The sequence below is a fragment of the Sturnira hondurensis genome, unplaced genomic scaffold, assembly GCF_014824575.4.
Source record: "Sturnira hondurensis isolate 20B ecotype Veracruz unplaced genomic scaffold, ASM1482457v3 Scaffold0023817, whole genome shotgun sequence".
NCBI classification, from domain to species: Eukaryota; Metazoa; Chordata; class Mammalia; order Chiroptera; family Phyllostomidae; genus Sturnira; species Sturnira hondurensis.
This window is the reverse complement of record NW_028096448.1, coordinates 444,199-470,734: the sequence shown is the minus strand read 5'-3', so window position 1 is coordinate 470,734 and position 26,536 is coordinate 444,199. Positions and strand designations below refer to the sequence as shown.

The window sequence follows — 26,536 nt, the reverse complement described above, 5'->3', positions numbered from 1 at the left end:
CTCCTACCACAGTTCCCCCATCTCTTTCATAACTTTGGTGGACTTAGTCTCTTGGTTCAATTTCCATTTTCCCCCATGAGAATCACTAAAACTGAAGCCACCAGAAGCTCCAGTTTGAACTCTACAGAACATTTAGAAAGAGAGGATTTGGGTTTAGTATTATTCTTTCCCCATCTCTAGAAATATGGGTAGCTAACCAAGTGAGATTGGTGATTTCTTTCTCTAGAAATCTTTACACTAAAGTACAAAATATTGTATATGTAAAAATGTGTATAATAAACTAGTTATTCAATGGGTTATGCAGAAACTAGGCCCTAAAACAGTGCTAGATTAACTAGGAGGCATTTACAGTATTTTTCCTTGTGTAATGCTCAACCATGAATAATGCACATCCATATTTTTGGTCCAAGCTTTCAGAAAAAAATTTTAATTTTAATTTTTAATATAATTATTATTTATTTATATTTAGAAACAAGACTGATTATCGTATTTCAGAATATTATTTTACATGTGAATATCAATATTGCTTTCTAGAGTTAAACTTTTAATACATAAGCATAAATAAAAGAATTAAAAACATTTATATAGATATGAGTTAGTACTACTCACGTATAATGCACATCCTTATTTTTCCATCAAAAATTTGGGCAAAAATGTGCATTATAGACAGTAAACTACATTATTTGCTTAGGACACCACAGAGATCAGAACAATGTGGCTTTGATGGACTTATCCAGAATTTTATAATCAGATTAAAGGGAAAAACTATTTTATGTCTTGTGTTTTAGTATTCCTTTTATTTTACTTACCCATAAGAGGGGGCACCATAATACTTCACTGCTTGGAGATTTGGCCTAAGAGCTAAAGGGAAGTAGAGAAGGAATTGAGAACAGGCTCACCTTTGTTCTATACATTGTCTTTTCTGCCTCCCTTTGGTCTAGTTTTCATAGAGCATGTATCCATGGGAATTGTGATTATTTGGCTTCTGTTATCAGCAGGGCTTATATGATTAAAGTAAGCACAGGTTGCCTTTGTTACCTTCAGCCCATGTCTCCGCCTCCCCCAGGTAATCCAGATGCCTACCCCAAGTCTCCTGTTCAACCTCAGAGTGTCCCCTCCTTCACTTCAGTGCCCCCAATACTCGCTGCCCCTGTCAGAACCTCTGGCAGATCCATTAATCATGTTAAATTCGCATCAGTTCTTTATAAGTTAAAAATTATCTCACTGCCAAGGGAACGTCATATCAACATGAGTCGAAGTTGTTGATAAGGAAGGAGTGTCTAACTGTGGAATTCTTATTTTAAACCAGTGCAGATAACCAGCTAGGGCAGGCTATCTCAACACTTCTATGCTCCCATTATATGGACCTGCACTAATATCGTAGTCACTAGCTGCATGGGATGATTAAATTTTAGTTAATTAAAGTAAAATAAAATTAAAAATTCACATCATCAGTCACAAGAGCCACATTTCGAGTGCGGAATAACCACGTGTCTCTTGTGGCTAGTATGTTGGACAGCATGGATTTGAACACTTTCATCATTGCAAAAAGTTTGTTGGGCAGGGCAAGTTTAGACAGTCACTTTTTCACCTACGCAAAGGCAGTCTACTCCTCGCCCTGATGTTGGGTTTCTCAACCTTGGCACTACTGATGTTTGGGACTGGATCCTCTTTTATCATGGAGGCTGTTCTGTGCACTATAAAACATTCATATGCATCTCTGGCATCTATCCCCTTCATGCTAGTAACACTCCCAAGTTGGTCCGAAGGCTGTGGGTTATTGCCAAGCTAGTAACACCCCCACCCACCAACCCACACAGCTAGTTGTGACCATTGAACATGTCTCTAGACTTTGCCAAATCTCTCCTAGGGGACAAAACTGCTCCCAGTTGAGAATCACTGTACCAAAGCTGGCTGACACTTTGGGGGTCAGAGAGAACATCTGTAAGTGTGCTAGAGAGCAAGATGGGTTCAGGGAGCTGTGAGCTCTTAGAGGGTGGAGATGCTGCAGGGGACAGGCCATGCACATTCCAAGTGTCCTTGAAACATGACAGACAAGAAAAATTTTAGAATGACACTTTTATAGCCAAGAAAGATATTCTTTGCCTGGTCTTGGGAATTCCCTCGATACTAAATTGTCCTGTGTGTGAAACACCAAAAGAACTGCAGGGCGGGGCTGTAAATCCACAGGAAGGCAGAGAAAAGGCCCAAGGGACATATTAGGGGGTGAATTCACTTATTCGAACAAAGGTGAAAGGGGTTGCCCTAGGCTTCACTCTCAGATTTCCCGCCTAGTGGGCTAAACCGCCTGTTCCCAAAGTGGCCATTCATGTACTAAGTGCCCATTGCTGCTTCAGTAGCAGCTTGTCAGCTATAAATTCTAACCCAGGCTGGGTCTCTCTTCCCAGGACCAAAGTCATAAAAATGTTTCCCCTGGCACAGGTCTTTGACACAGCAAGGCCAAAGTTGTGTATTTGTCTTACGGCCCTCTTAAGAGTTTAGCCCTTCCCTCTGACCTAGGCAAGGCTCTCTGTGATCTGCACTCCTCCTGACTGTGATGCCATGCCTGTGCCTCTCCATGGAATTCTGAAGCAAGACACTGGAGCATGAATCCAAAGACTGAGGACTTAAAAGTTTTAAACAAGCAAATGTTTTTCATTATTTAAGATTTTTAAAAAATTGAATACTGAAACATTTATAGCCACAGCCTCCTTTGTGAGCTGCCACTGACTGTGTTCCTGTTAGGAGACATCTTATGGAGAGGGAGCTCTTGGCCTGTCCCCCTAGGCCGCTAACTGACAGCAAAGCTGAGTCAGCCATCCCATGGGAAGACTGGTGAACAATTTATTCACCACACACTTCTAGCTGAAGTGAATGGAACCAAACTCAGAAATTCAAGTTTACCATAGAAGGCAAAGCAGAGACAAAGGACTGCTTCTTGGCTGCATTCTTGCATTTTAGATTTAGCTCAGGTTGCTTTTCTGTTTTGAGGGACAATGTCAGTCATCTCAAAAGTAAATGAAGACAATGATTCAATGATTCTGCCAACATTAAGAGAAAAGAGAAACCACGCCACAAAGTACTTTATATACTTTAGCTTGCAGTGGTGATGAGTTGCCCAGTGTCTTCTGGGGTGACTTCTTGTCTTTCCTTTCATCCAAGGGCTATCAGAATGAACATGTTTCTGTCTCAAAGCTCTGCCCAATGGGTTGGCACCACAGGAAGTCTTTAAGTGTGATTTGAACCTCCCAATAGGGCCTAAGTATTATTTACATGTAAGGAATAAAAGCCCTTTATTTTACTCTGTGTTTCTGGGTGGAGATGCTTTTAACATTTTGGGTGAGATGACTCTTCATTATGGAAGTATCTCAGGCTCATAATAAGGCATTCAGCATCCCCGTCCTCTAGGCAAAAAAATGCTAGTGGTGTCCACCTTCAGATACTGTCACAATCAACCAACCCCTAACACATGCATTTCTTAGCACCGCTCAGTAGGTAGCACTGCCTGCACTGAGCACATTGCAAGTTTATTGCTTTAGAAATCAGAATGTTAGCACTGTGCATTGGAGTACTTAGGCAGCAGACTAGCTCTTTATTTATTTTGCTAGCTGATTCTGCAGACCTCAGATCTGAGACCCACTATTATAGATGTGTGGGTGGGTTTTGACTGCCCCATTTTTTCCCCTAGAGTGAAATAGTATGTGTGGAAAACAGGAGAAGAGAACGACCATGGCCAACTGCACAGCCATTTCATTCTTGCATCCTATTGATCTCTTAATACTGCAAGTACCCTCTAAGAATTTTCCTAGGTGAAGAGCAAGCAGTCTTAAAGTGGGAGGAAATTTGCCCCAGGGCAAAGCATTCCCTTTTCTCTCTGTGGGAAATTTGTCCTGGTGTCTTCAGATTAGGGGACCTCCTCCCCATCTAACATCCTCATACAGATCCCCACCCCAGATCCTTACTGATAGCCAGCAGCTTCAAACTTCTGGCTGGCCATCTTTCGTTTTCCATCTTCTCTCTCTGCCTATGTTTCGTAGAGTGAAGTGGTAAACTTATCAGGTGATCAGAGAAATTTAGAACTGTAGATGAGCTAATGGGTCATTCTATCAAGAAGTTTTCAACCTACAGACATAGTTGTTTGTTGACTGTGAAGATACTGTAGGAGGGTCATAAGCTCTTATTATTTTCAAAAATGATATCAGAACTCTTTGATTTACTTTAAGTGAGACCCACAAGTGTATTAAAATATGAGGATTTCTTCTTTTTGCCTAAAACTGCATTGACATGGTAAATGGTTCTCAAAACTTATTCTTCTACATGATTTCAGTTTTCATGTTTTCATAGCTTAGTCATCCTCAAAGTTTAGGTGGCTTTAGTAAATGACAATTCTAAGTCCAGATAGCCTGAGCCAGGGGGCCTTTGGTTCCTGAGTGGAGGAAGAAATGAGATACACCAGGAGCAGGATCAGCCGGGCCCCCTTAAAGCCCACCACCTTGACCAAGCTTTAGACAGCTACACATGTGCTCCCACATTCTCAGTGCCAAAGGCTGGAGGGGGACAGGGGCAAGAAGCTGATGGATTTTTGTAATTTTTTTTCTTTTAATGATTCCACTCTGGATTGAAAAAAAAATACAGTGTGAAACACCACCCATTAGGCTATGGAAGTCCATTGTGCCCACATAACTCAAGAATGGTGTTCATTTTCTTTGGTAATACTTTGAAATCCTTTGTGAACAATAAAAGTTAAGTATAAGCATGGAAGTGTTTCTCATAACAAACTGATATCCCTTTTCCTTGTCAGCCCCATGGGGCCAAAAATGCCAGTGCCTTTAATTGGTACATCAGTACCACCCTCCAGAATTTCTTATATACTGTAAACATAAAATGTAACCTTGGCAGAGTCCTGTAGCAAGCTGTACTCATGATCTGGGAGGAGCTGGGGTTCACAGCTGTGCAGGGGCTTTTTTTATTGCTCTTAACTTGCACCAGAACTAAATACCTGTGTAAAAAGACCTTCTGATAACAAAGCTCAATGAACTTGGGAGAAACTGGTTAAAAGGAAAATTGGTTCCACATTGAGCAAGAAAATAAAAATGGCTCCTTCTAAATATGAAGGACTTTGCTAAGCTATTTAATTAAGAGGCTATTGTACAGACAAGTCTGTCTGTCTAATGAGCACTCTTCCTGACAGCCTTGGAAACACCTATTCACTGACTTCTCTTATTCCGTGGTGAACAACAAAGGCTGTGGTGCTGGCAAATCTGGGCTTGACTCTGTTTTACTGTTGGGAAGCATGTAATCACAGGCAAGTTATTTAACCTTCCTTGGCCTCCATTTCCCCAATTGAAAAATGAAGATACCAGTAACTGCCTCATGCTGTGCAGTGAAGACAGTAATGCATGTAAAGTACTTAGCATAGTGCCTGGTTCATACTAGCTGCCATTACTGTTACTTAATCAACTGTTTTTGACATCAGTTATGTGCTAAGTGTTGTACAAGGCTGTGGGTCTTCAAAAATGAATAAGATAAGTATTCTGACTCGAAGTCCTTATAATGTAAGGGGGATGGTAAATATACATGTAAATACTAATGGGAGAATATTATATGGCACAGGAAAGACAGACTATTGGCATTTGCATTGAATTTTGAAGCATGAATAAAAATTCTCCAGCCAGGAAAGATGAAAGCCACTCTAAGATTGTTCAGGTTAAGTAACCATGTACCTAGATGAGTAGGAAAAGATGATACAAGTTTAGTTTTGGTTCCAGTCCAGTTCTTACAAAACAGATTATGACTGATTTAATAAGGTAAGACACAGCCTGGTGTTTGCAATTTTTATTTTTCTTTCTCCTACCAAAGCAAGAAGAGTCAGGGACGTTGTGACCTCAGGAAGCTTGGTAGATAACTAGAGCACGTTTTCTTAAGGTCTGAGCCACCTAGTCTTCACTCATTGAAGACTTGGCCTAGATCTGCCCAGAACATTGCTTGGTCGTAAAGTGGCCTCTGATGAACCCTCTCTCCACAGTGCTCTGTCCACATTCCCTTTGACCTGCATGGAAAGATTTTTGTATCAGGAGTTTCAGCATAAACCTCAAAACCCAACATTTCTAAAAGACTCCCTTAGGAATGTCTATAGTGTTGGGTTTCCTGCACCACAACCTGATCGCTATCTGCCATTGGTGCCTCATAAAACCAATGACCTTGGCATAAACAGACCACAGAACTGGGAAGGATGGGTGAGTTTAAGTTTGATGAAAGTGATTGTTTTGAAATATCCCCAGGAAAAACTGTAAGGAGTGAGGAAGTGAAACCACAAAGGTAAAGGAGCAAGCAAAGGGAAGTTGTATACAGGTTACTTGGGTCAACCCCACAGGGGAACTTGGAGTTCATTTAGGCTACATTCCAAGGCTGTCCTGAGGGACTAACCAATCTGCATCAGGTCAGCCCTGGTCCTAGAGAACATCAGTTCCCAGGAAATGCCTGCTCTCTATGCACACAGGCTAACCGATTCCTACAGCTGGAGGACAGTCTGAGCACAAAGAGACACCAGTTCTGGGGTTATGAAGTAGAAGTATACAAGCAGAGCCCAGTGTAAAATAAGACTGTAGGCACCTTTTTTCTAAAAGCAGGAAAACGGTGTACCAGAATAAAAGCCTTTTCCTTTCATCCACAGTCTCTCTCTTCACTGCTCATGGCTTTTTCTTTAATACTTTATTTAATGCCACTGTAAGAAAAATTTACATTTTAAATGTTGTATGATGGGCATGAATTTTACCTTTCATCTCTATTGTGTGATGCCAGTTCTAAATGCAAATATGAGAGCAATTTAATGCATATGCTAATCACCAAAATTACACAATTTGCATATTTTGTTCTTACCAAAACAGTGGAAAATCTGCACAAACTAACTCAAATGCTTTTATTTAATTTCTTGATATGCATATTTTACCCACAATCTCTACCTTTAGCTCACTGATGAGTAAGAAAGGATTGAAAGAAAAAGAACTTATGAGTTGCCTTATCTCTCTCCTTCTCTGTCATCATTTTAGCACAAGTAGTGAGATAGTGCAGTGAAATAACATGAGAAAAAAAGAACATAATAGAGTTCCTTGGTCATTCATGTTTCCTAGAATGTGATTGCCTTCCGAGTTTGAAGCAAGTTTTGGTTCAAATGGCAAGTGTGGGCTCTCATGGCTATTGGCATCCCTCCCCTATGCCCACTTCCTTAGTTCTAGACAAAACACACTTCCGCTTGTGCTCACTTTGAATCTCTATGAACTCCCATATGTTCTTGGGTCCACAAGAATTCTGTGTTCATGGTGAATACTCTGTGAGAATGGGGTAGAAGAAAGGGCAGACACTCATATTGTATGTATCTGTTCTTTTTTTGTGCATGCTCTGTTATCCCATCATAATGCACTTACAAAATAAAAATTCAAAGTTCCATTAATAAGCTCACTATGGTGACAGCAGAGTAGTAAACCCAGCAGAAGGCTTTTCTGGGTGTGGAGTCCTGGGTAATCGCACAGGTCTCACACCACAGTGCTGCTCCTGCATGCAAGAAGGCAGCACATGTGGAAACAGTGAAGAGATCCCAAGAGATCTGGGTGGGGCATGAGAAAGAACCCTAGGAGTCTGGACAGGAGGAGTTCAGGGCAATCAAAGGTGTAGCCCCAGAGCACACGCCACACCAGGAAAGAGGAGACAAAAAGAGACAGGGGATCAAGTAGAGGGAGGATCAAATGGAGTGAAGGCTGGTTAACTAAGACACTAAATTGGAAGCATCTGAAGAGAACCACAGACTGAAGCTGAGAATCACATAGAGAAGAAAAATACTAACAAAGGGTTATCACAAACCAATGACACATGGATCTGACTGAAATCCTGAATGTCTTCCATAGAATCCTTCTAAGCCTGTGCAGTCCATTTCACGTGCTTGTGCTTGGCTGCTTAGAGTAGCAAACCCTGCTGGACCACATGGCCTCCCAGTTCCCTCTCACTGCTCTTCCCTCTTGGTAAAAACCAAGACCATTGCTAGGAGTGAGACAGCCTCTGTCTTCACCTGTAGAGAACCTGTGACCTCTGCTTTTCCAAAGGTCACAAGGGGTGTCCAACCTGCGGTCCATGGGCCATGTGTGGCTCAGCATGGCTATGAATGCAACCCAACACAAAATCGTAAATTTACTTAAAACATTATGTGATTTTTTTTGTGCAAGTATGTGTCACAATGTATTTAATGTGTGGCCCAAGACAACTCTTCTGCCAGTGTGGCCCAGAGACACCAAAAGCCCTGGTACAGAATACTTTTCACAATCGTTTTCAAACAAGCAGGGAACTAGCAACACTGAACACATGACATTGGAAGTGGTGAATGGTGACCTGCCAGCTTTCAGGACTCTGGGTCCCATTGTTTATCTGGGAGACTTTGCAACACATCAGCATGTGGCTGTCACTCGGGCCTCCTTCCATCAATCACAGCTCAGTATTCTGTGTTAATTGACAATAGGGTTTCTTATCCTTGGCATGCTATTAACATGGTCAGCCAGATAATTCTCTGTTATGGGAAACTGTCCTCTGCACTGTAAGATGTTTAGCAGCATCTCTGACCTCTGCTCAGTAGATGCCAGTAGCACTCCTCCCCGTGTTGTGACAATCAAAAGTGTCTCCAGGCATTCATTGCCCAATGTCCCTGGGGGACATAATTGCCCTCGATGAGAATCGGTGACTTAGAGCACGTGGGCCCCTGCTGAGGAACATGCCTGCAGAAGACACCACTTTCAACATGTGCTCTTAGCTAGACTTACTATCCCACTTTTATATAGCCTGTGTCTGTTTTTGTGGATGTGTCTCTTTTCATCACCTTGTCTTCCCGACAGCACTATAGCCCTCACTCCTGGGTATCTTAGTAAGGCCGTAGTGGGTAGTAAAGCCACAGGTGGCTAGGTCTCTTTGCTCTGTGTCCATCTGGAAAAGTTATACGAGCTTTTGAAAATTGCTGCAAATTATATACATCTTGAGGCCTACAAAGAATCTGTTAGCTCACCATTCCTTTTCTGTATTATGGTTCTATGTCCTAATATCTCACAAGAGCTCATCATTTGCCAGCCTTGTCATATGTCTTATTTGATTCTCAGAGAGAGAAAAAGAATAATTTCTATAAAATAATATATTCACTTTTTTCAGATAGAAAAATGAGTCTAGGAGTTAATAAATAACCTGCCCAAAACTACCCAGGAAGTAAATGGTTTTGAACTCTAGTTTCTGGCTGCTTACCTAAGACTTTCACTTCTACCAATGCTTTTCAACTTGAGCACATATAGGACTCACCTGGAGATATTGATGAACAATGCAGGTTCCCAGGCTTCACCCACAGAGACTCAGTAGATAAGTCTAGAGCAGGCAATTGAATTGGGATTTTAAGCAAGTATTTCCAGTGATCCTGATGCGGGTCACCTGTGGACCTCACCTGAGAAACACTGAACTCCATCTTGCTCTATTACGCTAGGAGGAGAGGAGAGAGAAAGAAGGGTTGGGTGAGGTTGAAAGCACTCTGGGCTCCCCTCCACATCCTGCACAGTCAGCCCAGTGTCTGACCAGCAATACTGAGTCCACAAACCCAGCCCCTGTTGGATGCATCCCAGCAGCAGTTGCAAGGCTGGCAGGTTCCCCCAGCTCAGGCCTCAGATGCCAGGCCTCAGGCCACTGTCAGTCTACCTGCCAGTAAATCACAAAGCACTTTCATCAGTTCAGTTTAGTTAGGGGAATTAGCCCAGTAACATTACACTTGTTGTCCACAGATACTTTCAGAAATTCTCAGGCTTCCCTGGAGACTTTTCCTGGAAGCTTTGCCTACCATGGCATGAAAAACCTGGATCAGCCCAAAACCTGGATGTCTGCTCAATTTAGCTTCCAAATAATCTGGGAAAATAAAGGGTCCAAGACATCTTGTTATGATATGTTTCCAGTGAAAAATATTAGCAAAACATAATAAGAATAATATATGGAGGGCTCAGTTCCCATTAGAATTCGGTGAATACTCCAGATCTCCTGAGGTTAGATCTAGTTTAAGGGAAAATAATGCCTGAAGTAGGTTTGAGTTTCAGACTTGAGTTTCTCCCAGTTCCCTTGAGAAAACGAAGAGAAAACCTGCAAAGAAACACAAAACGTTACTCATTGTGCTGTGACTTGTTTGCAAGCAATTGTATGTCTGCCCTACAAACCTCACTTGGGGTTCACAGCACTTTAAACTTGGTCTCTGTGATGTAACATCCCCATCCATTCACTCACGGAGTGTGGAAAATTCAGCGTCTCTGAATCATAGCCCCAGTGGTTGCTCTTCTGTGTTCAAACTGTAGCTGTCAGTGACTTTGGCTTTTATTTGGTAAGCTGCAGTTCCAGGAAAGAACCAGTTTCGTTGCTGTGGCCCTGATCTAGCTCTAGCTGTCATCTTAATTGTTCTTCCATGAGACCATTTTCTCCAAAAAACCAAACACTATTTATACTTGTGCCTCCCATCCTATGACCCTGTCCTGGGAGGACCAATGTGCAGAGAAGACAAGCCTGTCATTTGTGGGGTTTATACAGTTTTTCTGTCCCTGGAAGGTGGGGTGCAGAGAACCATGTTCACTGTCATTATGTCATGGTCATTGTGTATGTTATAACCATAGACCTGGCTGCTCATGTAGACTGTAAACCAAAGGCATATGTTGCAAGAGATCTTCCCACGTGCAAGGCAGTCCTCTGTGAAGGAGTAGGAAACCTGAGAGGTGTTTTGTGAGCATGATCTATAACTTGAATCAGTGAGGGCAGATCAAGAATAGACATCTCTAAGGACAGGCTGACTCCCTTTTTCTGATGGGGGTCATGGATAGCATAAGAGCAGACCGCCTCATAGCTAGAAAGATGGTCTCTACTGTTGGGGTGGTGTACCATTAGAACCGCCCTTCCCCCTACACACACTCCGAAGATGCACCTGTCACAGTGGTCCGATCCCCTTTGACCCACTCCATGCTCACTGAATGACTGCCAAGTTCAAGGCTTGCCAGACACTTTTGTACTTGGGAGGGCTGTCTCGGACCACATTCTGATTATTAGAAGGGAATTTCTTGACCTAATATAAGATACTGTCATTCTGTCTTTTTTAGGTCAGGATAGTGGACAGGCCAGGTGAGAAGGTTTGGGACAGAAGCACAAATCCATGTTTGCTGTTAGAAACACAAAGTCAAACAATTGTCCTTCTGACGGTATGGCAATAAAATTCTTCTGTCCATGTGAGGAGATACTCATGTTTTATCCATGGGACCTGGAGCAGCAGTAGGGGACTGGGTGGTCCTCAGTGCTAAGTAGGACCAGAGGTGGCAGAAAAGTCAGTGGTGGTTGTCATGCTTGGAATCTGGTGTCAAGGTATCTGACTGGCTCGTGGAGGAGGCGGTATTTGGCTGTTATTCCCTTAAAATGACAGAGACAAATGGGCCTTCCCACTTGTGACTTGAACCTTGGCCACCAGAGCTTCCACTCCAACAAGCCATCCCCAGGGCCTGGTTGATGGATTTAACAAAACAAACAAAACAAAAACAAAAACAAAAACAAAAAAAAAGACACCCAGTGACATTTGAATTTCAGAAAAACAACAACTAATTTTTAGTATTGTTTTTAGTGTGTGTTTTTAGTGTATAAATTACTTTGTGTTGATCTAAAATTCACATTTTACTAGGTGTCCTGTATTTTATCTGTCAGCACCACATGGGGCAGTCCCAAGAAAGCTCGTGTTTTTTTCAGGCCCTATTGCTGATGGTAAGTACGAAGAATCTGCTCTAGAAAAAAGTATGTCAAGACAAATAGCAATTTAAGTGTATGTACCTTAGTGTGCATTTCAAGTCACTGTTTCCTCTCTTCCAGACACAGTAAAAACTCAAGCATGTTTTCCATTGTGGAACTGAGAAATAATATACTTTATCCACAGGGAAGGAATTTTCAGTCTTATTCCTATAATGCTTCATCAAATTAGGGCTCACTCTCCTCCATTAAGGAAAAGATTGTCTGGTTGAGGTGGACACAGCTGGAAATGGCAGAGATTCTAGTTCTGCAGTGATTCCTGCCACTTGGCAACAATTAAGACACTATGCAATGGCCACGGCCATGCCCTGGTCGCCTGTGTCAGTGCTTCTCCTGCTCAAGAGAAAGTGGTTTCAGATATGCTCCTTACAAGGAATAACCAACAGATTCTGATCAAAGGTATCGCTTTGGTTGATAGCCATTGCTCACTCTTTCTCCTCCCTCTCTCTTTCCTTTCCTCCCTCCCTCCCTCCCTCCCTTCTCCCCTTTCTCCCTCCCTCCCTTCCTACCTTGTTTCCTTCCTTCCTTCAATCCTTCCTTCCTACTCTCCCTCCTTCTTTGTTCCCTCGCTCCTCTTTCTTCTCCTCTTTCTAATTCTCCCCTCCCCTTTCCCACTCCCTCTTGCTCTCCCTCTCCCCTTTCTTTTGAATAGTTGACAGCACACAGTATAACATGGTTTAAGACCTTACTTAGGAGATAAACAGGTAAAGTCTCTTTCCTACTCCTACTTTCTATCTAAGCTGCCCAGCCCCACCCCTGGCCAAACACACATTTATGCACACAAGTAAACTACTGGTATTGATTTATTTGTTTCGCTTTCCAGAGTATTTTGTCAATGTATATATAAGCAAATTGGAATAGATATTGTTATCCCCAAATGATAGCCTACAAAACCTACTATTGTTATGTACCTTGCTCTTTTCACTTGCCATATCTTAAAGATCTTTCCATACATGAAGACCCTACTCATTCTTTTTTATAGGATCATAGTACTCCCCTTGTATGGGTTCCCATAACTTCTTTGACCAATTATATATTAATAGAAATTTAGTCTGTTCCTGATATTTTGTTGTTATCAACAATGTTTATCAAGTAACCTTGTACTGTATCTTTTTGCACTTGTTCAAGTGCCTCTGTAGCATAAATTCCTGAAAATGCCCTTGAGGGATCAATGGGTGTATACACGTGTAACCATGGTAGGTTCGGACACAGTCTCTGTCATAGGCATTGCACTGACCATGCTGTCACCAGCAGTGTGAAAGACTGCGGCAGTCCCTTTTGGGACCAGTTCTGAGGCTTCTGGGGTTAAGGGGTTCAAGAGTATGGGCAGTCATTTCATTAGAACACTGGGTCTCCCAGTGCGCTGTCCACGGCTGTTACCATTAAAATTCTTAAGCCTCAGTTTTTATTATACGACCCAAGGAAAGACTATTTTTGTCATTTCATTGTAACTGAATCAATTAGTATGCTTGGCTGAAAGTCCTAAAATACAGTTCAGTTCAGCTTGGTGGAGGCAGAGTGGGGGTAGAGAGATAAGAAGGGAGGTGAGGGAGGCAGTCATTGTAAGGACAGGGTCTATTCCACAGCACCAGAGGCACAATGCAGCCATGCTCCCAAGGTCACTCTTGGAGGGGGACTGTGTGAGTGACTCAGTGGTGCATGTACAATGGCCTTGGACTCTGAATTCAACTCAGGCACCCACCCCAGGTCCAGGCAGCTGTTAAACAGTAAAGTATGATCATGCTGTCCAAACTGAAACCGGGAACCTACCTCTCTGCATGAGCAGAGCAACCAGGAGAATCTTTCTAAGCCGGGCAGATAATTCCAAATCATATCTGCTATATCTACAAATAAAATAATTTCTCTCTGTCACTTTAAAATTATAAAAAAAAGAATTATAACAAAAAATATAGAAATAGAGCAGAAACTAAATAAATTCTAAGTGCCCAATAAATCTTTCACTTAGTTCACCCTAGTAGCTTCTGTGGTTATCGTCTCCCTGTGGCAGAAATGAATTACATAGGAGCTGGACAAATTTTCACCTCTGCTCTTCTTCTATTCAGCAGGTAGTTTTCTAAAAACTGGGTTATCAAAGAAGCTCTTTAGAGTAAAGAAAATAGGTTTACATATTTTTAAAAGCTTCTTTTTCATGAGCACCTCCCCCAAATCCATAGATTTCAGGGCCAGCCTATAGGACATATTTCAAAGTGATGTGTAATGTCACTTTAGAAAAGTGAGCTGTTTCTCTTTTCGACCTAAAGACAAAATGGCCAGAAGGAAAGCAGCCAAATCTCTGAGTAATCTCATTGAGAATTCAATTTTCTAAGTATGACCTTATGCTAGCAACAGGTCCTAGGTAACAAGAAAACAAGCCAAGCTAGGAAGTCCTGCTTCTAAAAGACAAGAAACTCCAAGACTGCGATGTCTAAAGGCTAACTTTAATTACGTGACATTAATGAGTCACTAATGTCATCAGAGATTACAGATCTAAACAGTCACCCTCCTTCTTTTTACATTTTCATAGCACGTAGGCTCTCAGGGACCTCTTTCATCCTACTTTTTCTCCCGTTCTCTCTTCCTTCCTTATTTCCTTTTATTTTTTTCCATTCTGTGCTATATTAGAGTTCTCCATAGAAACAGAAGCAATAGCGTACATGTGGTTTATTTATAAGTGCTGGCTTATGTAATTATGGAGATAGCAAATCCTGAGATCTACAGAGTGAGTTGGCAGGCTGGAGAGTCAGAAGAGCCAATAATCTAGTTCTAGTCCAAGTCTGAGGGCCTGAGGACCGGGAGAACCAATGGTGTCATCTGAAACACGTTTGAAAGCTGGCAGGTCCACAGAAAGCCAATGTCTCACTTAAGTCTAAATGCAGAAAAAGACAATGTTTTTGGACATTTGGGCAGGAGAAATTCTCTCTTACTCAGGGAGAGTCAGCCTTTTTGTTTTGTTCAGTCCTTTGACTAATTGGATAGAGCCCACCAACAAGAGGGAGGGCAATCTGCTTTACTTGTTCTACTCATTTAAATGTTGATTGAATCCAAAAACATTCTCAAAGGAACACCCAGAATAATGTTTGAACAAATACATGGGCACCCAAGGCCCAGTCAATTTGACACCTAAGTTGCCTCTCTATTCTCTGCGCACTGGCCACTACTGGGTGAGCCTATGAACATGAACTCTCATGTTATCACTCCTGTTTCCCATTTCTCTTTTTCCTTTTACAGTCAAGCCTCTGGACAGAGAAGTCTACACTCACTGTCTGAAATTTTTTATTGACTGTTCAAACCAGTGGCGTTTGGCGTCTGTCCCTATCAATCCAGTGAAATTTACTTCCTTAAGAATGTTCATAATCTAACTGTTAAATTCTTTCCTCTCTTGTTCTCTGTAACAGCATAGCACCCTGAATTTTCTTCTGCCCCTTTTCCTCTGTGTGCTCCTTAGGGGTGACATCACCCAGGGGCCTTTCCTCTCTCTTTCTTATTTTATAAGCTCTGTCCATCCAATGTCATATATTCCCTTGCTTTAAACTATAACCTCATGACTCCAAATTTTGTATCTTCAATGTTCACTTTTCTTTAAATCCCCGACTTGTATATATAAACTGTTTATGGATTCTCTCCCGACATGACATTCCTCACATGAAACTGGAGCTTACCATGTCAGACTAAATTCATCATTTCCTCACAGACTTGGTTCTTCATTTCCTCTCTCTCAGAATCATACTATCATGCACCCAATCTCCTAACTTTCCACCTAGCAGACGTTTATTACAAACTCTCCCTCTCTCTCACCTTCTAATTCCAGTTAGTTATTATGCTCTATCCATTCTACTTGCTAAATACACACTTCCCCTCCTTTCACTGTCTTTTTGGGCTTAATCTGGGCCCTCCTCATTTCCCATCTGGATGCTAGCACAGTGTTGTCATGGATTTCTTTCCACCCTCATTCCAGCAGTCTGTCCAATTCATTCACTAGATTTAGTGTGATTTTATGACAAGGACATGTTAGCAAGTTTCATCCCAGTTAAAACTTGTCAGTGTTCCTCACTGCCTTAAGAATGCAGAATAAAGCAATTCAACAGTCCAGGAGAGAGACAACAGGCTAGGAGTGGCAACTGAGAGGCAGAGATGGGAAAGGAAGGGAGGTAGCTGGAGACTCTAAAGAGCTAGAAATGTCAAGACCCCCATTACTGCTTAGATGTGGAGAGGTTGAATAAAGGAAGCACTAAGGGAAGCCTCTCCATTTCCAACTTGGATGAATGAGTGAATCATCCCATTGTCTGAGACTGGGCACTTAAGCCTTCCTTTCCTCATGGACAATGGCAAGTTGAGTTACCTGGGTGGGGCACCACGTCTGGAGAAGCAGGGTCTTAGAGAAACCCAAAGGTCTGGGCAGGGATGAGTCAGAGCCTAGTAGAGAAATACAAAGTAATACCAGATGGGTGAAGGAGGCAGATGAAAGTCAATGTAAATAGTCAGCATCCAAAAACTGTATAGGAGTAGAAGGTGTGGCAAACAATGACTTCTCTTTTGCCAAGAGATTCCTAAAAATTTACTGGCAAAGAATCAGGGCTGTGCACTCCGCAAGGCATTACCTAAGTACAAAAGGGTGTAAAGGACTTCCACTCTCACTTATTTCAGGATCATTGCCATGCTCTTTTTCTTGGTCAGGGTTTTGGCTGTACTGTGGAATATCTTGCTGTTTGTAGAAAAATTTAAAACACGAATTATTTTGTATCTATGCCCCCAGGGTTCACATTGAGATGTGCGCCTAGATGAAATAACAAACAGTTCTTTTCATCTTACTCTTTTCTGAGTCTTGCCCATTTAAAACAAAGGAAAGGCTTGTTTTGTAGATCTTTAAAACATACCTGAAAATTTCCAATTCACTTAAAGCCAATCCCCTCTAGGGATCATTCCGAAAAAACTAAAGTCATTTGAAAAACAATATGCCAACAACATTTAAACTGGTTAAGTTGAGCCAAACTACCTAATTTGACTGTTTAGCCAAATTCAAGCGTGTCCAGTGCATTAGGGCACTAAATCCCGAACAAATTCTTCTTTGTCATGGCCCAAGGAGATCGCTGGTGTTTATTTATTGTTTTTACACAAATGGAAAAGATATATACCATAAGTAAGAGGAAGCTTTCACAAGTAGCCTGGTTAGAATCCTGAATGGGGCCTTAGAGAGGGCTGAAAACACAACATGTCTGCCAAAAAGCAGCAAAAATATCTGACTTTTTGCTGTGCAAGCAGGTGGCTGATGGACTGTTTTATGAAAAGTTTAATTAACTCTGTCTCTTTGTCTTAGTTACCTACCAAAGTAAACCGTGCAAATCCCAGTGAGGCAGAAGGGCCCCATCAGCAGCTGGCAGGCAACAGCTTAGTAAGGCTCTACAGGCTCTACAGCCTAGGGAAGTGAAATGACAAGGGAAAACAAGCTAGCAAGTGTTCTGTTTCAAGGAGCCTTTATTTCCGGTACTGACAGTGGCCAGACAGTGCACAGCCAGTGTTCTAGCCCCAGGTCCAGAATTGCCCTTAGACAAACCATGAAAGACACTCAACTGGTCTCAGCCCAGGGCTCTGCTTTTCCTTCTCTTGGTATCTTCCTTTGGGGCAACACTGCCTGGCCCCCTGAGGAGGGTCTTTCCAACATTCCTGCCCCCCGCCCCGCCCCCACCATAAGTCTCACCCAGGTCAGACTCCATTGTCTCAGGACAGTACCCAGGTGATTAAAAATGTTACCAGACGGATGCATTCAATTTATTAATATAACGTCTATGACGGATAAATGCTTAGCTTCTGTGCCTTTTAATTAAATAGCATTTTTACCGTGGCTTCCAAGGCAAAAAGAAGCCTGGCCATTTTCACCCGTGACTAGGTCAGGAGCACGGTCCTTCTCTTCCCTTTCTGGATCCCACCCCACCCCACCCTTCCTTGAGAAAGAAGTTCTTTTTCCTTTCCTCTCACCAAGAATTCTCACAGAGCACCAGGTAAAGAGTCTACTTCAGGCCTGGGCAGTGTGGCTCAGTTGGTTGGAGCATTATCCCATAAACCAGAAAGCTCGGAGGTTTGCTTCCAGCTCAAGGCACATACCCACGTGCAGGTTAGGTCACCAGTCAGGGCACATGTGAGAGGCAATCAATAGATATTTCCCTCTTGCACTGGTGTTTCTCTCACTCTCTCTCTCCCTCCCTTCCCTTCTCTCTAAAATCAACAAGTGTGCTCTTGGGTGAGGATAAAAAAAGGAGTCTAGTTTGTCATATACCATCATTCAGTAAGCATTTACTTAGCATCAACTGTGTACCAGATACTAAGGTAGGTCATAGGGAAACAAAGAAGGAGAACTGAGTGGGCCTCAGCGCATGAGGGCTCGTGTTGTCACTCCTGCTTCCCATTTCTCTTTATTTCTTTATGGTAAGAATCTCTGGACAGAGAAGTCTACACTCAGCATCTGAAATTTTCATTGACTGTTCAAACCAGTGGCATTTGGCATCTGTCTCCATCATTCCAGTGCTTGTCACCTAAATCTCCTTTTGCACACGAGTGCTTGCTTGCACATGGGTCTCAGAGTCCCCGGAGGACAGTGAGCATGTTTTAAACCCCAAATTCCAACATATGGTCCAAAAACAGATTGCTTTTCTAATTTGTGAGTGTTTTATATAAGCATCTTTAAAATGTTTAAAATTAAATTGTGTTAGTAAGTCCCTAACAAATTTCCTTTACAGAAAAGAAATAAATTTTATTACATCAGGCTTTTCTGAGGAAAATCTGTGCTATATGTTCATCAAATCCATATGCTTTAGCTTGTAAAACCTTCTATAATCATAGTCTATGACAGTTGGAAAAGGTCTGAAATATCACCTAAGTCAGGAGATTTAAATTTTTTACTTTATCGTTTAAAAGATGAAACACTTTTTAAAGCCAGCCATTACCAAGAGTTACAGAATATAAAACAGTTCAGACTGGAGCTGCTTTGGTCAGAGGAGAGGTGAAGGGCTCTGACTGCTCTCTTCGGATCTTCCCCCCTCCCCCATCCTGGCACCTCTTCTCCCACGGATTTGGGAACTGCATGCCTCAAAAATAATGACCCAGCTGCTTCTCCTGTCTCCAGTGAGGACACTGAGACACAAAGAGAATGTGACCTCATTTTAACTGATCACACCTGTAACCACCCTGTTTCCAGTAAGGTCACATTATGAGATGTTGGGGGTTAGGACTTCAACATGTGATTTTGAGGGGCATGCAATTCAACCAGAAGCACTGCTTCCTGCCCTGTTGGGACGAAGGTCTTGATCAAGCCAAGGAAGCCCCTTACACCAGGTTCTTAAGGAAAAGATGTGAGTCTATTTGACCAGTGCTGGGAAGAAGTCAGGAGACAGGGTATGTAGAGAGACATCCCTAAAAAGGCACTGTAACCAGGTAAAGGCATTAGATTGAGCCCTAGAGGAGACACTTCCTTTACTGTCATAAGGAAGCAGGGAAGAGAATGGGATGAGTTTGGATGCAAAGTAAATCTGCAGATTTAGAGGAGGGAAGCCGAGAGTGTGCCTTTCAGATGGCGCCAGCTTTCTTCATGAAGCAGGGGGAGAAATTGCCTATTGAGCTGACAGTGGAGTTAGGGAGTGGGGCTCATTAAAGGGGCAGGCAGTAAAACCAGAGACGAGGAGAGCAGAGGAAGTCTGAAATAGCCCTGTGCATAATGGACAACAGCCAGTTGTGTCTAGATTAGGCACCCAGTGCATCATTACAGAAGAGGATCTATTACTGTAATAGAAAAATGGGAGTATGAGAGGGTGAGCTGAGCAGGGGAACAGACAAGGGCTGCCTAACAGTAAGAAGGGCCCAGATAGCATTGGTGACCATAAGTTTATAGTGGCACCATCTGCAGGGTGTGTGGGTTTTCCAGCAATGCTCAACAGCTGGACAATTGAAGTAGAGAAAGTAAACAACTGAGTTCATTTAGGGCTGGGCTGCCCAGGAGAGTGCACTAAAGGGAGAAAGTGGCAAGGAGGCTGAGGATATCAGCAAGAGGAAGAAAGCTCAGGGGCCCAAGTGGGTGGAGAAGGAAGTGTGAGGTAAGGACGCTATGACTATTTCTGCTGAAGAGGCTGGAGCATGTCCTCTGTTTTCTCTTGACCAGAGCACATGGTTATTGCTGCCTCCTGGAAAAACAGATGTTACCTGATGTGGCATTTAAATGAGTTGCAAACTGATGGGCTCCCCTAGCTGATCTTGCTACTCTAAGGTGGTCTTGACTCATCCCAGCTGAGTAATTCAGCAAATTGTACCCAGTGCTGCCCCAACTTTCAGAGCAAGCTCTGAGGACATTCATACCCCTATGAAAGGAAGTCAATGTCAAATTCATATTTGGTATGTCAGTTCACCCTCTAGGTCACTCTGCTAATCTATGAGTTCTTTTCAAATGCTGTAAGGACCAATCCTGTTTATTTGGATTTTATTACTGTGAATCTTCCAAGGCTACAGATTTTCCCTTAGCTCCCAAATTTAAAATAAAAGTGTGAGTATTATCATATTGTTGTTGTTATTATATATGCCTCTACTGATGCTATTAACAGAAAACTTAGGACTCCAAGTTAGTAGAGTCACTTTGGTATCTTAAAATGCGAGTAACAGAAATTTTAAAAAAGAAAAATTTTAGTAGTATATTTAAAATATTCCTAGCACAGACTGATTAAAACTAAGAAAAAATACCATTTTCAAGAGCAATGGGGACTCTCATACCCTGCTGGTGAGACTATAACTTAGTACAACCACTTTGGAAAAACAGTTTGGTATTTTCCATTAAAGTTGAAGATGTGCTTTTCTATCATCCAGCCACTCTGATCCTATGTATATGCACAACAAAAATAGATAAAAGATCTACTTATCAGCATTAGTCATATGGCCTAATACTGGAGATAACTCGATTGTTCATCAGCATTAAAATGGATGAATATTCATACAAAACAGTACTATACAACAATGATAATTATAGGCTAAAGCTATAGGCAACCACATAGCTGAATTTCATAAACATAATGCCGAATAGAAGAAGCTAAGTTAAAAGAATATGTACTATATGATCTGTTTATTCAGAGTTCAATAACTGTGTTGATTGTAGTGTACAGGAATGTAGACTCGAGTGGGTCAAGTGTAATTAAAGGCACAAAGAGGATTTTCATAACAGGACAGTTACCTTCAGGCAAACTCACCCCTAACAGTTGCGGGACTTAATTGTGGAGAAATTCACATCATAGGCCTAAATATTCGAAGTTGTAAATTTAACATACCAATTGGTAAATAAAAGATATTCTACCCTCCTACCTTGACAAATATATCTTCCTGGCAGACTAGAAGGCCAGACTGGACCTCAGAATTCTTCGACTGCTTAGAGCTTCTCACTGGAACATGTGACACAAGAAGAAATGGCCCCCAGACCGCTGGGCCATCCACCTTCTCCTCCTGCCCTCCACTCTATCCCGTCAAGGGCCTTTGTGTTCATGTATGTGCATTTCCTAGTCCTGAAGTCCAACCTTCATCCACAGCCTTCTTCAAACATCTTCCCCTAGGGGATCCCTCAGAAAAGAAAACCCAAGGAAGAGGCCCAGGAGACCTGGAAGTGGGTGCAGACTCATTTGGGTGAGGAATCCAAATGTCTCTGTGCTTGGCCCATGGTTAGAAAAAGAGGCATGGGTCCCTGATTGTCATGGCCTCTTGGCTGTAAGACTTCTGTCCCCTTGGAAGGGGACATAGTTGGGGGAGAGCTAGAAGCTCAGAAACACAAGGCACAACACAAGGTTCCCTTCGTGGGGCTTGGGCAGTACTGCATACACAGAAAAGAAAGCATTTGTATTAAGAAGGGCACCCAGAAGACTCCTGGAGTCCTGGCAGTATTCAGGGGCTTGACCATGTTTACATGTATAACCATTTATCAAGGTCTACAATTGTTTTGTGCAATTTTCTGCAAGTGTGTTATATTTTACTATAAAGATTTAATGAAATCTCTCTTTATATATATTATTCCTTGTCCTGTAGTAGAGGACATGGGATCCTCACAGACAAATCCACTCTTGGTGGCTATCTTTATGCTCAGACACCTTGTACAGTTAAAATAGCTTGAGGTGTGAATCCCTAGGGAAAAGTGGACAGAATGTCAAAAACATAGTAACTGTCCCTGCTGATTCTGTTCAGTGTCTGGGGCCAATATTCTTGGGTGACCCTGGGGGAGTTCAGGCAAATGAGTCACAGGCCCATGTCCTCTTGCCCAGCTCTACAAGTGTCTCAGAGGAAAATTCCTCCCCCGCCTTAACTACAGTTATAAATACAGTGTTTATCAAACTGAAATTACAGGAGGCTGTTCCTGTTCTAGTAGAAGTGAAAGGAGACCAACTCTCAATTTCTCAATGATCCTCTGTTTGGAAAGCAGTTCTCAGAAGACTTCTTCCCCCATCAGGGTAGCTGTATAGTCCATCACCCAGTTTGTTGAGCTTCTGCTCTGTGCCAGATGCAAGCCTTATTTTTCTGTTCCACATTTTAAAACATTATTTAGTTGGGATTTTTCATTCTTGATAAGAAAAACATTTTCCTTTTACAAATGTCCAACTTCCTGCTCCTCCAAAAGACCTCCATGTGGCCCATATCGGTTAAGTGTCAGGGTTTTTCTAAGAATATGTATTTCAACAAAGGTTCATATAAACATACACAGAGGCGCACACACCATCCCAAAACTGAACTTTGTGGCTGTGAGATGATGAAAAGGAAGTGAAAAACTAGCCTGTACTGATCAACCAAAAGCCCCTTGTCAATTCTGTTCTTCCAAAAAAAATCTAAATCTGGCCTTTGCATCTAAGCTGTGCAAAAGCCACATTGCCAAAACATTTCCAGGAAATGAGAAAAGCACAGAGCTCCAGTGACCTCCACAAGCTGCTGCTGGGAGGTAGGTAGGATCAGACATGTTGGGAGGCTTCAGAATGATACAAGTAGTAACATATTTGATTAGTTTAAAGGGAAATAATGGAGCAGTAGGGTGGAGGATTGAAAAAAGTTAAATCAGTGAGAAGACGGAAGTTGTGGGGTACAGATATCGGAGGGTCACTCACGTTTCCTGATCTGCCCAAATAACAAAGACCTGGCAAACATTATTCTAGACTCCTCCCAAAGTTTATCTTCTCCCTCATTTGTGCCTTCACCAGGCCCACTTCATATGCCACCAGAGTGCCTGTGACATTTTATAGCACTGCATTTGTTGGTTCTCCCTACTAAACTGTGGGTTCCTTGAGAAGAGGCCCATATTTTACCTGTCCTTAAAGTTCCAGCTAATGCAGAGTAGAAGCTCCATAACTGCTTTCTTTGATTGCTTGGAGGAAGGAATGAATGAATGAACGATAGGTTCTTTCATGAGAATATGGATTTGCCTTTTCCAACTGCTACGATGGAATCCTTAAGTGCTAAAAAGTGTCTCAGCCTTTCCTAGAGTTTACCCATTTTCATGATTTTAACTTTTTCTTTCAGGTTCCAGAAGCTGTGAATTCTGTATTGTCATATGCAGGCTTGAGGACATTGTGTAGTCCTTTAGAGTTATGAAAAGGAAGAAACTGGTCAGCAGACTAAAACACTGGACTTGCCCTTTTCAAGATTCAGAGCTCCAACATTCCTTGGCCTGAAAAAGAAAATCACCTGGGAAAATGTGGGCAAGGGTGAGTAGTAATGAAAAAAACATAATTCTGGTGGGATTGCCTTTTGTCCAATTCAATTCATACTAGTTCCAACAAAACAGTAATACAAATGGCATTCTGTTCTCATCCAGGTTTGCAACTAATATTTGAAATCAAAAGGTTGATTTTAGACCACAAGTTTTTCCTCTCTTAAGTGAATCTTTTTTTTAAGATTTTATTTATTTAGTTTTAGAGAGAGGGGACGGGAGGGAAAGAAATATCAAATTGTTGCCTCTCACATGTGTCCAAACCAGGGACCAAACTCGCAATACAGGCATGCGCCCTGACCAGGAATCCAACCAGTGACCTTTCATTTCGTGGGATGACGTCCAGCCAACTAAACCACATGAATTAGGGCAGGTGAATTTTTTTATATGGATGCACTGTGCCCACAAGAAATCCTCTTCCATTCAAAAATCTCTGGGGAAGCAGTCTTCTGATACACAGCTGGAACATTCTTCTTAATGTAACTAGTGGCCAAGCCGGTCTGGACTTTATACCCACTGAACTGGTCAGAGGCTGATCCCCTCAGCAACGGATCAGCCAGTTCTCTGGTGCCTCCAGTCCCTGTCAGCCAGTTACTTTCAAACAATCCCCCGTCCATTCAACCATTTCAAAAAAAATTCATCCTGTCTCAGATGGTGGTAAGGGTTAAACATGGTCAATCCTCCAGTGTAACTAAGACTCTCTGAGGCTTTTGTGAAAATTAAGTAGGTGTGATGTGTAATGGCACCTATTAGTTGACTTCTAAAGCAGGCAGGCAGCATGGCACAGCGTGGTGGCCCAGGGCTCAGGCAGACCTGGGTTTCTGTCCTCACTTGGACACTTGCCAGTAAGGTACCTGAGAGTCCGTCACTTGGCCCTTTTAAATCTCTGTTTCCAAATTTATGAAACGGTGATGGGGGATTATCTTGAGAATGGAGAGAAAAGGCACATAAAGTAACATGTGCCCAGAAGAAAAATGGTTAATTCCTTGTTGTGTCAAATCATTAATTGATCGTCTGTGTCCTGTGGAGAACTAACTACCAACACAAAAAAGGAAGTACGGGACAATCTCATCCTTCCAAACGCGGCCTGGTTTCACTTGGAGGGGATGGCTGTAACTTAAATAAAATGACAAATTTTTCCTTTAAATAATTTGATAAGTGTTCAGGGAATTTCTGTGAAAGTCTTTAAAAACCAACTACATTGCCATATTACCATGAAGTTTTAAAGTAAAATGATGACCTCTTAAAAATCCCTCTTAGTCCTAGAATTCCATGACAAAAATCTGTCACAGAAGCAGACACTTCAGAGGAGTCAACCAAACAAATCACAAATCTATTGTGACTATTTAGCACGAATATTAATATCTTAATGAAGAGTGAAACGAAAATCATCTATTTTCACTTTTTTAATACCTACTCAGCCAGTTTTATCAAACAGAGACAAAAACAGAGCAGAGTGGGGAAGGGGATAGGGAGAGAAAGAAGCACAGTCTTCTGTTAAGCAAGCCAGTATTTCATTGCACACGAGTCCCGCGATGAACACAAACACTGTGTTATTTTTATAAATACATGTTGGTTCTCAACTTTTGGTGTTCTAGCCCTGAAAAACAGACAATTCCACTGCCTAAAATCTTCCATTTCCTTTATAATTATCTATATTCAGAGTCCAAGTGTTCTTTGAGATCATTAATTTCATCACCTCTGGGGGTTTTTCATCATTAAACTTTATTTGAATGCTCTACACACACACACTTGTAACTTCATGTTGTACTAAGTAGAATGTAAATATTTGGAGATTACTAGTCTCACCTAATAAAAAAGAGCATGTATTCCTTGTCATCAATGCTTCCTATGAATACATTCCTGCTCTTCTCTTGAGAGCAGTATGCTAGTAAAAATATGGACGTGAAGCCCCACTGCCTGATTTGAACTCCAGCCAGGACACGAACAAGTAGTATGACCTTGAACAAGTTATTTAACACCTCTGTGTCTCAGTTCCTTCATCTATAAAGTAGGGCTGAATGGGCACATTGCTTAGAGTTGTGCTTTGGCACATTCATTGAGTATAAGCTCTCAGAAGTGAATTCAGTGAAACCCAGAGTTCTACAGCACAGAAAAAGTAGTCTATGCAGTGAAGGAAATGACTAAAGGAGGAAGATGGGAGAAATAGAGTGTGAGGAAAGGCCTGGGGAGAGAATGGGGCTGCAGGAATCGGGCTCAGGGTAGACTTAGTTGCCCCCCTGAGCTCCCTGATGCTGGGATATTTTGGTTCCAGCAGCAACAGTGAATATACCATGAGGGCATGGCCAGCAAAATCTTTTGAAGAAACCTACGCTAACCTTATAAACACTCTTAAAAGTGAGCTCCTTACCAAAAAATTAAAAATAACCTCAGCAAATAATAGCCAGTCCTGAGGTAATTGCGTAAATCCTGCGGAGAGCCTGTGCTCACACCTGGAGAGCCATCTGAGGGCTGCAGGGAGGCTGGCCCCATGCAGCCTTCTTCTGCCTTTGCATGAATCAGTGGTGTGGAGGCAGCTAGTTCCAGTTCCCCAGACCGACTGTGCTCCTGCTTCTCAGTGAGTTCACCCAGGTACTGTGAAAATGGCCATAGTGGGGGCATTCATACCACAGAAATTTGCAAAGACTATACATCAGAGCAATTTGGTCTTGTTTCTTTTTTTTTTTTTAAAGAGCTGGTAGTTTAACAATTCCCAATGCACCACTGGGGATGATAAAGGGGCTGGCTCAGAAAATGGAAAAACTGAAAGAAAAATCTTTGAAATTGTAAAACTTTCCCCCTATTTTTGGCATTCCTTACTCTCTCCTTTTATTCTAAGGCGGGAAGCTGGCAGTTGAACACAGTCTGTTGTGGTTAATCTAAATTAAAAAAGCCAGACTGAACTACTGCCTCACAGAGGGTCAGAAAGTATTGACTGATAGAACTTGGAAATTATGTCCTTTTCTCCCATTAAATACAAGTTCACCTCTTGTC

At 42.1% G+C, this 26,536-nt stretch overlaps 1 protein-coding gene across 1 annotated transcript in view; it reads left to right on the top strand.

Annotated features, from left to right (window-relative positions):
* NEDD9 (neural precursor cell expressed, developmentally down-regulated 9) overlaps window positions 1–26,536 on the top strand; it is a 189,929-nt gene that overhangs the window by 48,772 nt on the left and 114,621 nt on the right. The window contains exon 2 of the mRNA XM_037037986.1: window positions 23,353–23,537. Coding sequence (XP_036893881.1) covers window positions 23,526–23,537 — 12 coding nt within the window. The 5' untranslated portion in view covers window positions 23,353–23,525. The remainder of the gene's footprint in view (window positions 1–23,352; window positions 23,538–26,536) is intronic.